Below are 13,380 nucleotides of genomic sequence, written 5' to 3'. Positions count from 1 at the left end.
AAAAAAAAAAAAAAAAAAAAGGACAGAAGTCTGGACTCTTATATGTGGTCTCTTAACTTGGAAAGAAGGCCTGAACAGTTTTGTTTGAAAACATTGTATAGGCAAAACCAAATGTTTCCTGCAAGCCAGGTGTGGGCTGTCCATTTAAGCACCTTGGTCCCAGCAAAACTGAAAAATGTTCTGTGATATCTAATGACTCTCAAGCCTTCTTTTTCCCTATGGGCTCCTGAGCACAATGCCTACGTAGACACTAGTTATTAATAAAACAATACTAACAACAGCATGATTATCTGATCTTCAAACATCATCGTATTTTCAAAGTACTAAAAGATCTAAACTTCAAAAGCATTGAAATTGCTCAAAAGAACACAGAGATTCAAAGTGGAAGTACCTTAGTTCACAGTAGAGGGGATAGCGACGGTAGGTAACAAACATGTTCACATAGGGTCTCTAGAGTATTTGACTCTAGATGATGTATTTCCTGTGTGTTGAACTGTGTCTCTACTCAAATTGGTCCAAAGAGTCTTTTCCAGCCATGTTCCCCCATCCTGTACTCTACGGTGCTGACTTTTGTTCTCTCAGAAGACATTTGTCAACATTAGGAGACATGTCTTCTTGTCAGGCAAGCATGGGAAAGGAGAAGCTGGGAGTTTTACAACTTCATTGGAAGGCTACTAAGAGAATACTGGCTTCCAAGTAGTTATGATGAGGGTCTTAAAGCCCACACCCACAGTGACACACCTACTCCAACAAGATCATACCTTCTAATAGTGCTACTCCCTGGGCCAAGCATATACAAACTATCACAGCAGCAGAGAGAGATGGCTTAGTTGATACAGTGCTTGCTGTACAACGCATAATAACCTAAGTTCCAATCCCCAAGACCCATGTAAAAAGCCAGTCATGCCAACACATATCTGCAATCCCAAAGCTTGCAGGTAACAGCAGAGAGTTCTCCCAGGACCCCACTGGCCATCCAGACTAGCCAATCAGTGAGGTCAAGGTTCAGTGAGAAACCTTTCAAAAACTATGGGGCAGTGATAGAAGAAGCATCCAGCATTGAACTTTAGCTGGTACATTTGTACCCATAATCATGTGTGCACACACATGCACACACATGTACAAACACACACAAGGTAAAGATAGCACATTAGGATATGCGTTTATACAGTTGCCAGCCAGGAACTGGGGAGCCCAGATGAGTGTTCAGAAAATTCGTTGACTGGCTTGAGGCAAAGTTTCCAACCATTCAGATTCCAGCAAGACGTTTGGGAAGCGTCTCTGGATATAATTCCTCTCTTCTCATCCCTTTGTTCTTCTGCTCCTTGTCAGACATGGGCTCCAACTCCTAGCTATTTCAAGAGACTCACCTTCCCTGGCTCTCAGAATGCAGAGAGCTCTCTCTCTCATACTCTCCTTCTGTCCATCCTCAGGTCTCTTTGTCTCTGTGCCTTTCCATCCTTCTGCCTCCTAGCAGACTCCTTCTTGGCTCTGGTTCCTTCTGGCTGTAGTTGCTATGCCTCCCACTCAGCCATGACTGGCATCTTCCTCTTGGTTAGCCTCTTACATGGAGCTTTATTATATTGAGAGACTTTTGGTCTCTTTCTGAGAGTCATGCTGCACTTGTCTGTAGCTTTAATGTAACCTCAATCATCAACGGACGAGAGAAAGAATGGCTTTGTGTGCATGTACATGCATGTATATGTTCATGTATACATGTGTTTAAGCATATGTGGAGACCAGAGGACAGTCTCAAAGGTTATTCCTCTCTGCCACTGGTTTTGGACACTGGGTCTCTTATTACACTAGAAGCCACCAAGTAGGCTACACCAAGAAGCCTGATGGATCCACCCATCTCTGCCTCCACAGTGCTGGGATTTCAGGTGCATGCCACCACTTCTGGCTTCTTCTGCCTGGGTTCTGGCAGGAGAAACTCAACTCCTTTTAATTACACAGCAAGCACATTACTCAGTGGGATGTCTCCTCAGGCCCCGAAGAACATCTTTGGGAACATAGCTTTCCACACTTCCACAGGGTTTCAAGTATGCTATAGATTGATGCATATTTTTTTTATAGCAAATGATTGGAAACAGATTTGGGGACAAGAACAGCAGCACAGAGGGCCAGGGGCTGCAAAGGCATAGACAGGGAGGGGCTGGCCCCAGAATTCCTTCTAGAAACTCTGCTTGAAGATGCTAGAGCCACTGCAAGGCGTTCCCCCACTCTGTGACCTTTGCTCTGGGAGAGGTCTCTGTGTTTTGCAAAGTGTTCACCCCACCTGAGTGTGCCAGGCCTAGAACAGACATGTGAAGGAGGAGCTGTAAGTAACACATGTAAGTTCAACACCAACAGGAGGCCTGAAATACAGTCCTGGTGAACACAAGTGTGTTTGTGTTCCTTTGTTGTTGCAGTCAAGTTAGACAATGAAAAGCTACCCGTGGTAAGCTTTACACATAAGGCCACAGCATGTGGAGTCTGCTTACCACACAGTTTCAAAATCCTGGCCTAGCATCGCCGGAAGAGCTGGAAGCCATCAACCGTTTCCTATCACTGCTGTCAACTAGCCCATAGTGTCGAGTTGTTCTGGATGCTTTTCAGGGGTCTGGAGGCCTATGGCCATGTTTGTGGATCAGGTTCATCAGCAAATTCATATCTCCTTAAGACGTACAAATATCGGGCATGCTGCTTTTGCTTTTGATTTATACGGGCTGGGGGTCTCAGCATTTGCCTTCTCTGGTATACAGCCTTAAGGAAGTCAGTACAGATGGAGACCATGAAGGCATGAGGTCATACCCTCTAGAACACCCACAGCTCACTTTGACAGAGCTTGTCAACATTGCTCTACTCCGAGACACTGGGGTAGCCTGAAGTGCCCTGGCTAAGAGTCAGCTGGGTCTTCCAGCATGTGAGCAGCAGCAGCCAAAGAAGGAAGAAACAAGGATGGCCCATTTCCAGGTCTCCAGCCAGCTGGGAGGGAGGGCTCAGGGAGGCTCAGCATGCCTCTGGCTGACTTTCTTCTGGTTAGTTGCTAGGATTTCTTCAAGGCCCTCCCAGAAAGGTTTAAGGAAAGAAAATGGAGTTCCTTAAAGCAACAGGGAAAGAGATGCCGGGCAGACATGGTGACTTTTAATTATCTTTAAGGATAATTAAAGGATAAATTTGTCCCTCAACCCTGAGAAACATGACATGCATGTGACATGCTATTTCTAGGAGCTCCTCTCAAGTCCTGCAGAGCCCAAGGTCTGGGGAAAAGGTATAGAGAAGATTGACCTCACTCTCCATTTGTGCAGTGCCTTTACAAAGAATGGCACTTATTCAATGACACTGCCTAAAAGTGTTGTCTGAATGATATGGGCTGTAACTTAGTTTTATTTTATTATTTCTATTAGAATATGTTAATTAAAAATTAAAATGGGCTTCATTATGAAAATTTCACCCAATTGCCCTCTCTTGCCCTCTCCTACCCCAAAGGATCGATCCCCTTCCTTTCCCTGATAGCCCTCTTCTACTGCTTGCGTGTGTGCCTGTGTGTGTATGTGTGCATGTGTGAGTGAGTGCCCGCATGCATTCGTGTGTACGCACGCGTGTGATGTGGTTAGAGTTTCATTAGTGTTGCTTACAGGAGCATGGGTGAGAAGTTATTTACAGACGTAAATGGTGAGCTACACCACTGAAGAAAATATTTCTCTCCCACCAATCATTAATTTTTGTACAGCTCCTCAGAGAGGGGCGGGGCTTGTTAGCTACTCCTCTCCTCCATCACCAGAGGCTGACTGGCTTAATCTTGTGCAACAATACTACAGGTCATCACAGCTTCTGTGCATTCAAGAGTGCCATAGCCACACCCTACCCAGAAGGTTCCGGCCAAGAAACCCTCCTCATCCTCTGACCTTTGGATTCCTTCTGTTCTGCCCTTTCTTTCACAATCTTCCCTGAGCCGTGGAAGGGGTCATAGGATGTCTTCTTTGTGGCTGAGCACCCAAAAAGTCTTGGTTTTAGCTTTGCCCAGTCATGAGTCTCTGTAATTACTGCAAGAAGAGGCATCTCTCACTAGAGCTGACAGCAACACTAAATCAGGGACATAAATGTAATTATTTAGAAGGCAATTGACAGCGCATCACGTCCACCGCTGCCCAGGTGGCAAGCGGGCAGTGTGTGAGTAAGACTGTTGCTGACAATTCTCCTCACCTGCAGAGCACATTCCATCAGCATGGACGTGGGCCGGGAGCTTCCAGCTCAGATCCAACTTGGTCTCCCTAGGTCCTGCAGCCAAAATTATCATTATGGTGTCTTTAGTCAATAGTCATGTGGCAACCTACCACAGCAACAATTGCCTGTATTATTTTACTTTGAAGAGGCGGGTCTTGGAAGTCCTCCTAACCAAAAACTCACAGGGAGGAGGCCCACCCCATCACTGAGATTTTCATTTTGTTACTTGTGGTTTGTGAGGCCAGCTTTACCCACCTATGCAGGATACTGTTTTTAGACTCTGTAATTTTTGTTTCACTTCTTAGTTGGCTTACCAAGTATCATGATTGCTTGCACCTTTTTCATATGTCCTTGGCTTTCACTAACCCCTCAAACCATCCTCTCTCCCATCTCTCTGCTCTGCCCACCCTCTCCACTTAAGCCACGCCCCCATGTCCTTCCTGCTGCTTTCACAAGTTCTAGTACCCTCCCCTCCTCCACTCTCAACCACTCTACCCCGTCCCCACCACAGTCCCTTTCTAGTTTCCTGGCTCTACACATACTCACTCCCACATAAACATACACATGTAAAAAAAATTAGCAGCTGGGACCTGCAAATAAAAGAGAACATACAATGTTTGTCTTTCTGAGTCTGGGTTACCTCACGTATCAGACAGTTTTCCAACTCCATCCATTTTCCTGCAGATTTAATACTTTCATGTTTATAAATGGCTGGATTAAGTTTCATCGTATACGTGCACTGTATTTTTTAAAGATTTGATTTTGTATTATGTATATATGTATGCATCTTGCTCCACATCTTCCTTACCCATTCTTCAGTTGATGAACACCCAAGCTGATCCCATTCCTATCTACTGGACATAGAGCTACAATAAAGATGCAAGTATCTGGGTAGTAGGAGAGAGTCCTTTGGGAATATTTCCAAAACAGCATATCTGGGTCATGTGGTTGTTCTAGATTTTGGTTTTAGGAGAGACTTCTGCATTGATTTCCATAGTAGATACATCAGTTTACTTCCCACAGTGAGTAAGCTGTTTCCATTTCTATACCCTTGTCAGTATTTGTTTACATTGTAGTAGGAATTCTGACAGGGAGAGAGGGAGTCTCAAAAACTTTTAATATGCATTTCCCTGGTAGCAAATGATGCTGATCACTTTTTAAACGTTTACTGGCTGTTACCTTTGTATGTTTGTTTGTTTGTTTGGTTGGTTGGTTGGTTGGATGGTTGGTTGGTTGGTTGGTTGATTGGTTGGTTAGTTGGTTAGTTGGTTGGTTGGTTGGTTAGTTGATTGGTTGGTTGGTTAGTTGATTGGTTGGTTGGTTGGTTGGTTAGTTGATTGGTTGGTTGATTAGTTGGTTGGTTGGTTGGTTGGTTGGTTGGTTGGTTGGTTTTTCAAGACAGGGTTTCTTCTCAAAGTGGTTGTCCTGCAACTCACTTTGTAGATGAGGCTGGCCTTGAACTCATAGATCCACCTGCCTCTGCCTCTTGATTGCTGAGATTAAAGGTGTGTGGCACCACTGCCCTGACAATACTTTTTATTTTGAAAATTATTTGTTTAGATCCAGAGATCATTTTTAATTGGGTTGGTTTTTTTTAAGTCTTTATAGTAATCCTTTGTCAAGTGTATAGCTGACAAACATTTTCTCCCACCTTGATCCCTTAACTCAATTAACTGTTTCTTTGCTGTACAATGTTTTAATTCTATGGGGTCTGATTGTTTCACTTAAATTTCTGAGTGACTGGACTTCTGGTCAGGGAGTCTTTACCTATGTCTATATTTTTTAATGTTTTTTCCTAATTTTTCCTATATTAGTTGCAGAGTTTAGAGTCTTACATTAAGGTCATTGAAATATTTGAATTTGATTTTGTGCAAAGGGGTCTAGTTTCATTCACCTAACCTGTAGAAATCTAGTTATCTTTATGTGCAGGCTGCTATCTTGCTAATGTGTACTTTGGCATCTTTATTAAAGATCTTGAGGCTATAGCTGTGTGGTTTATACATAGATACTCTATCCCAGCGGTTCTCAACTTGTGGGTTGTGATCCCTTAGGGGTCACATATCAGATATCCTGCATATCAGGTTCATAACAGCAGCAAAATTACAGTTATGAAGTAGCAACAAAAATAATTTTGTGGTTGAGGGTCACCATAACACGAGGAACTGTGTTACAGGGTCTCAGGATTAGGAAGGTTGAGAACCACTACTCTATTCTACTCCATTGATCTACCTTGTTTGTTTTAGTGCCAGCTCCATGTTGACTTTATTACTCTATCTCTCTGGTATGACTTGAAATCAGTCATAATGGCTTCTCCAGCATTATTCTTTGCTCTAAGGAATTCCTTGGCTCATTGGTCCTTTCATGAATTTTATCTTTATTTCCTCAAGAAATGACATTGGAATTTTGATGGGGACTGCACTGAATCTGTAGATTGCTTTTGGTAGGATGGCTATTCTCATAATATTAATCCAATCCACGAGAGGTCTTTCCGTCTTCTGACATCCTCCTCTGTTTGTTCAGTAATTCAGAGCTCCGCAGTGGAGATCTTTACTGTCTTCTTTAGCTTTATTTCAGGGTTGCTTTGTTTCTTGAAGGTGATGTAAATGGGACTGTGTTCCTGGTTTCCCTTTCCATGTTTGTCACCGATATACAGGAAGGCTACCGATTTTTATATGTTTATCATTTTTCTGTATGTGTTTATCAACCTGCAGCATTTTCTGGTGGAATCTTTAGAGTTCTCTATGTATAGAATCATATTGTCTATAGATAGGGATGACTTTGCTTCTTTTCCTATTTCTCTTTTACCTTATCACTCTAACTCAGGCTTCAAGCATTCTACCAAGTGGAGAGAGTGAATAGCCTTCTCTTGTTCCTCATCTTAGAAGAAACATTTTGAGTTTCTCCAATGAATGAGCTTGGCTGTAGATCAATTACATTGGAGTGTGTTCCCACAACTCATAGACTTTTATCATAAATGGATGTTGGATTTATGTCTATGGCTTTGAGTCCATTTGTGTGCCCTATTGCATTTATGGATTTGCATATGTTAAACTATTTCTGTGTCTCTGGAATGACACCAACATGATCCTGATAAGTGGTATTTTTTGATATGTTCAAGAACTTAGTTTGCAAGTATTTTACTAATAATTTTTGTGTCTGTTTTCATCTGGGATATTGATCTGTTGTTATCTTCTTGTTGTATCTTTTGCCATATACTTAAAATAAGAGTCACATGATGACAGGATTTAGAAGAAAAGAAAGCAGAGAGATGGCTTGGTGGCCAAATACTAATTGGTGACTAAGAAGAGAAGAGAAACTGGATGGATGTAGCAGAGGACTAAATGGAGGACCTCTGAGAGTGTGACTCACAGGCCGACTGCAGGCTCTTTTTCCCCTCCACATTTGATGGATTTCTGACGTGATCTTAGAGGTCCAGAAAAGGGGAGTTTGGTGGCAGATAGGCATCTTTTCTATATCTGGGAGCCCCAGAAAAAGGGTTTGAAATGCCTGTTCAGTGAAGCCCTAGTTTGGGGAGTGTCCTGTAGAGCCTGCTGTGGCCTGGGATGAAAGGTCGAGCAGCTAGGTAAGAGAGAGCACTCTGCAGCTCCCACAGGAGGGCAAATGTGGTGTGGAGGATGGAGGCCTTCTGTGACTGCCACAGGCAATCTCTGGAACATCCCCTCTTGACCCCTCTCTTCTCAGTGCTCAGTGACCTGTGGAAAGGGCTACAGGCAAAGGCTGGTCTCCTGCAGTGAGATTTATACCGGCAAGGAGAATTATGAATACAGCTACCAAACAACAGTGAACTGCCCAGGCACACAGCCGCCCAGCGTCCATCCCTGCTACCTGAGGGACTGTCCTGTCTCGGCCACCTGGAGAGTTGGTAACTGGGGCAGTGTAAGTAGAGGGTTTGGGTTGTCAGCCCTGAAATCTCAAACCTTCTATGAACCCTCCTGCCTGCTTACAACTTGGCATGGCTGATAGAAACAGAACTGGTTATCTAAATCCAAATAGCTAAAAGTTCATCTTGCTTCATCCAGGGAAACTGTAAGTCACCAAGATTTGTCCTCCAGTTTTTCATTTATATTCTGGATGGCTGTGAAGATGAAATGAGTTAATATATCAAGAGCATTTAGATTATTGTGGCTGGTTTTATGTTACATTTTCCTATTTTTTTTCTACATTTTTACTACATTTTTTTTTCAACAAGCCTTTAGCATCTGACATCTTACAAGAGATGCACAGGATGCATTTTGGTTGCTTCCATTGTTGAAGACACTGTGCTCTAGTCTGTTTCTGTAGAGAGAACTTTGTTTACTTGGGACACAAAACAGAAGTCTAAAGTGAGTATGTTTGGAAAACCCATTGCCACAGTCTTCTGGCTTTGGGCTATGAAGCTCTCAGGCAAAAGTGTGTGATGTGATGAAAGTCATTAGGATTTGAATCCCAAGTTCGTGAGGACCTTGAACACATTCCTTAATCTGAGCCCAGGTCTTCGATCTGTAAAACAAGCAATGGCAGTACTATCTCATGGGGTTACTATGCAGTTTAAATGGGGGAGAGTGTATATGTAAGTACAGTATGGCCCATGTGTATAAATGTTTTATATAGAAATGCATATTATACATAGAGATGTATAGTATGTATGTTTCATATATATGTAAATATATATGGATATATAACTCTGAAGTACATATAGGTAACGCTTAACACAACAGCCAGTCTTAGTAAGAAATCAGTGAATGCCAGTCCCTTGTTGCAGAGCCCAGGACTCCGTGCTTCGTGTCATCATATACTCATCTTTCTCAGGTTCCAGAGCCACCCACTGACTCTGCTTTTCCCTCCAGTGCTCAGTGTCCTGTGGCGTTGGAGTCATGCATAGATCTGTGCAGTGTTTAACTAATGAAGACCAACCCAGCCACTTATGTCCCACTAATATAAAGCCAGAAGAAAGAAAAACCTGTCACAATGTTTATAACTGTAAGTCACTCAACTGAAGCCTTCTTTGTCTGTCACAGAGGACAAATGTCTCTGTTGATCTATTGGTCCATACTTTTTAGAGATTTAGTAATTCTCTGTGTGTCTGTGTGATATGTTCATGTGGGGGTGAAGGGGGTGTCTGTACCTGTATGCTCAAGTTTTTGGAAGACAAAGATTGATCTCAAGTATCGTCCTCAACCCCCTCTACCTTCCTGATGAGACAAAGTTGTTCACTGTACCTAGAGTTCACTGATTCACCAAACTGACTTGCCAGTGGATTTTCATGTCCTTCTGTCTCCACTCCCAAGCTCTGAAATTACACAACACACATCCACACCCAGCTTTTCTGTGTGCGTCCTGGGGTCCAAACCCAAGTCTTCATGTTTGTCTGGCAAACACGTTATTGACTGAGCTATCTCCCTCTCTTTGTCTCTCTTCCCCCCACCAAGTTCGCTCTCTCTCTTTAATCTACCTCTTAGGCAGTTAGTGCAGACAGTGAGGTATATTCTGTTGGTAGATACTGAACATCTGAGACTATTTCATCCATTTTTATGACTTGCATTTCCTAGGTGAGTTACCCCAGAACTGCAAGGAGGTAAAAAAACTCAACAGCGCCAGCGTTGATGGGGAATATTTCCTGGCTGTCAGGGGGAAGCCACTAAAGGTGAGTATTGAAGTCAGTTGTTGTTTGTAGAATATTGTCAAGGTAATCTCATCACTCCTTCTGAGCGCCTCTGTTGGGTCCTTCCTTGTGTATCTTGCAGGTATTCTGTGCAGGGATGCATTCTGACTATCCCAAGGAGTATGTGACACTGGCCCATGGTGACTCAGAGAACTTCTCCGAAGTTTACGGGCACAGGTAAGAGGCTTGGTCCCAGAAGAGCTTAGCTGCCTGGAGGTTCCTAGAGCAAACCATCCTATTCTTACCAGAACACTATCTCCATGGCTTAGATTGCACAATCCAACAGAATGTCCCTACAACGGAAGCCGACGAGATGACTGCCATTGCCGGAAGGATTACACAGCTGCTGGCTTTTCCAGTTTCCAGAAGATCCGAATAGACCTGACCAGCATGCAGATTATAAGTAAGTTCAGGGAGGTATCTCACAGCCATGAACACATCCTCAACACTCAGAGGACACAGGTCCTTTGAGTATGTAGGTACAGAAGGAAAGTCACACAGGGTGATCACAGTCCAACAGTGACAACCCCACCATATGCTTAACAGACCAAGGCCAAGCCTTTGTCCTTCGAGTTCAGTGGGGAATTCCAGGGTCTATAGTGTGGCTGCTATAGGTCAGGTCTTCATCAGGTTTCCATTGAATGGTAAAAGGAAATAGATAAATATTTGCTCATGGAAGTTTCACCAACCAAGGTGGCATCCTAGTAAGCATGGTCTTGGGATCAGGACCTTAAGGTTATGAAGGGATTAGACACTGGGTGTCTATACAGAGAAAGCAATAGAGCAGAAAGAAGTTTCTAGAGCAGAAGAGACAGCAGCTAGGAAACCCTGTAGCAAAGACATTTGTAAAGTACATTTGCCTCCAGATGGTTCTTTGCAGCACAAAGCACACATACACACATAGGCAGAAAACTAATTTTATCTGATTGTTGATTTATGGGAGAAAAATGGATCCAGAATTACCTTTCCTAACAAACCTGAGCATGGTCTGATTTCATCCTCTGGCCAGTACTCTGGTTCTGCTGGCCACATTAATCATTGCTGCTGGTAAAGCTAGCTAAAATATCTAAACACATTCTCTTAAATAGCTGAAGAACAGAAATAATGAAGAATTAATTTTTTTTCTCATTAACATTGCACCCATAATATTATCCTGGTTCTCTCTTGAGTTAGATTAAATGTGATTTATACTGAGGATTTTTTTTTGTTTTTTGTTTGTTTGTTTGTTTTTTTATTTGCTGTCAGCAATAAAATAAGGGCTAGATGCAGTGTGGGTCTACAGTTTCTTTGTTAAGAAAAATGTCCCAGCTTTAGATCATGGTGGGGGGCATCATGACTCTGTCTCCCTAGCACACATTGCCTCTAATCCTACCCAACTGAGGACCTATAGGCAGTTAAATTGCTAAGGGAGGGAGACATATTTTCTTTAGTGGTGTAGCCACGGATAAGTTGCCTTTTAAATAACCCCTCAACCGTGTTCCTGTGAGGGCCTGTAATGAAACTTATCGGGTCCGACACATAGAAGGTGATGTACTTGGGAAAGGGAAAAGGATAAGTGGACATAGGATGGGGGAGAAGAGAGGGTAACAGGGTAAACATGTCCAAAAGATACCATGTGAGTGCCTATGTGTGGGTGAAGATGCCATGAGCCACCATTATATATAAATAAGATTCACTGATGACAACTTTAAAAAGAGAAAGACCACAGCAAAGAGGTCCTGAAGTGACCAAAGATATATTTGCTTGAAAATGGGAATCCCAAATCTTTTCCCCACAAGAGCAGAGCTTGCTGTGGGAAGTGTTAGGTCTGCCGCTGTTCCTGAAGGGGCAGAAAGCTAGAAACCAAAACCAACCAACCAAAAGCCCTACCCATCCCCCAGAGCCACCATCTTCAGCCCTTCTGCAGCCTGCCAGTGATCCCCCTGTGAGTGTGTGGAGCTGCAAGGAGCAGCAACAAAGGGGTTAAAAACAACTGCGGGTCGCCATTGTTTTATGGCTTTTTTTTTTCATTTTAAACTATAAGCTAGCCCCGAACTTGAGAAATTGCCATTAATAATTTCAAGATGTGCATTCTAATTGTTCTACATTCTGGCAGGAATAGGCAGTAGGCCACAGGAGGACAGAAGAAACTTTGGGGATAGCCCCTAAGTGGCTGGAAATACTTCCCTGGCTTCTTGCCCTGTCCTTCAGCTGGGGATGCAGGGTAATAGGAGGTTCACCAGTGCTCAATTACACTGCGCTTAAGTGGGTCCTATTTATGTAGGAATCAATTCTAAGGTCATGGTAAACCTCTTCTTGGCTCCCATACTCTGCAGAGACAGTCAGTCAGTGCTGATAAAGCCCAGGGAAAGCTCTCAGAACCACAGATGTAACAGGGAAAACACCAGAGCACATCTGGATCCATTTGCTCACTAATAATTCAAGTTATTTCTTTCTCTCCCATTCCTCCTCCTCCTCCTCTTCCTCCTCCTCCTCCTCCTCCTCTTCCTTTTCCTTCTTCTCCTCCTCCTCCTCCTTCTCCTCCTCCTTCTCCTCCTCCTCCTCCTCCTCCTTCTCCGTCTCCTCTTCCTTTTCTTTCTTCTCCTCTTCCTCCTTCTCCTCTGTCTCCTCCTCCTTCTCCTCCTTCTCCTCCTTCTCCTCCTTCTTCTCTTCCTCCTCTTCTTCCTTCTCCTCCTCCTCTTCCTCCTTCTCCTCCTGCTTCTCCTTTTTCTTCTTTCCTCTTCTTCCATCTCTTTATTAATAACCTGTCCCTTCCCTACTTCTCTCCCTGTTTCTTTCTTCCTCTCCCTTTAACCCTTTCCCCACCCCACAGCCACTGACTTAGAGTTCGCAAGGACAAGTGAAGGACATCCTGTTCCTTTTGCCACCGCTGGGGACTGCTACAGTGCTGCCAAATGTCCACAGGTATGTCCTCGAGCCTTACCCCTTACCAGGAACCCTCTACTCACCCTGCTTCCAAGGCCGCTCTGCCCATTGTTCCTGTAGATAGAATTAAAACAATTGATCACTGGACAGTTTAGCTGCATTATATCCAGGGCCTCACTAATACTTTTGGAGTATGACCCAGAAATTTGATACCTAATAAATTCTCATAGTTGCAGGCCTAACTTTTATTCAGCAAGATGCATCAGGTATAATGGTCAAGACTTATGAACAAATCAGATGTTGGAGGCAATGACTTGGTTCAATAAATTATGACTCAATAAATGAATACTGCAGTTAGTAGCATGTTGGATAGTGTATATGATGGACTTTTCATCAACAAAATTCAGGCTTTGTAGCCTTTTCTCATTTCTATGGTATGAATATTCTCCCCATAACTGATTTAAACTGTCACCAACAGTATGTAACTAAATGAGAAGAAATGAATAGAATTGACTCTAAAAAAAAAAGAAAAAGAAATCAATATAGAACCAAGTCTGGAGATATCGGCTGGAAGTCTCAGGTATTTGGGAGGATGAGGCAAAAAGATTGAAACTTTGAAGCCTAACTTGGCTAAAAGGAATTCC

At 43.2% G+C, this 13,380-nt stretch overlaps 1 protein-coding gene across 1 annotated transcript in view; it reads left to right on the top strand.

Moving 5' to 3' along the window:
- Positions 1–13,380, top strand: part of Adamts9 (ADAM metallopeptidase with thrombospondin type 1 motif 9) — a 171,965-nt gene that overhangs the window by 136,848 nt on the left and 21,737 nt on the right. Inside the window, exons 31-36 of the mRNA XM_028773009.1 lie at positions 7,912–8,106; positions 9,057–9,189; positions 9,759–9,853; positions 9,954–10,048; positions 10,141–10,274; positions 12,684–12,775. Coding sequence (XP_028628842.1) covers positions 7,912–8,106; positions 9,057–9,189; positions 9,759–9,853; positions 9,954–10,048; positions 10,141–10,274; positions 12,684–12,775 — 744 coding nt within the window. The remainder of the gene's footprint in view (positions 1–7,911; positions 8,107–9,056; positions 9,190–9,758; positions 9,854–9,953; positions 10,049–10,140; positions 10,275–12,683; positions 12,776–13,380) is intronic.

Source organism: Grammomys surdaster, unplaced genomic scaffold (genome assembly GCF_004785775.1).
Source record: "Grammomys surdaster isolate TR1022 unplaced genomic scaffold, NIH_TR_1.0 220, whole genome shotgun sequence".
Lineage (NCBI taxonomy): Eukaryota > Metazoa > Chordata > Mammalia > Rodentia > Muridae > Grammomys > Grammomys surdaster.
This window is presented reverse-complemented; position numbering and strand designations above follow the sequence as displayed.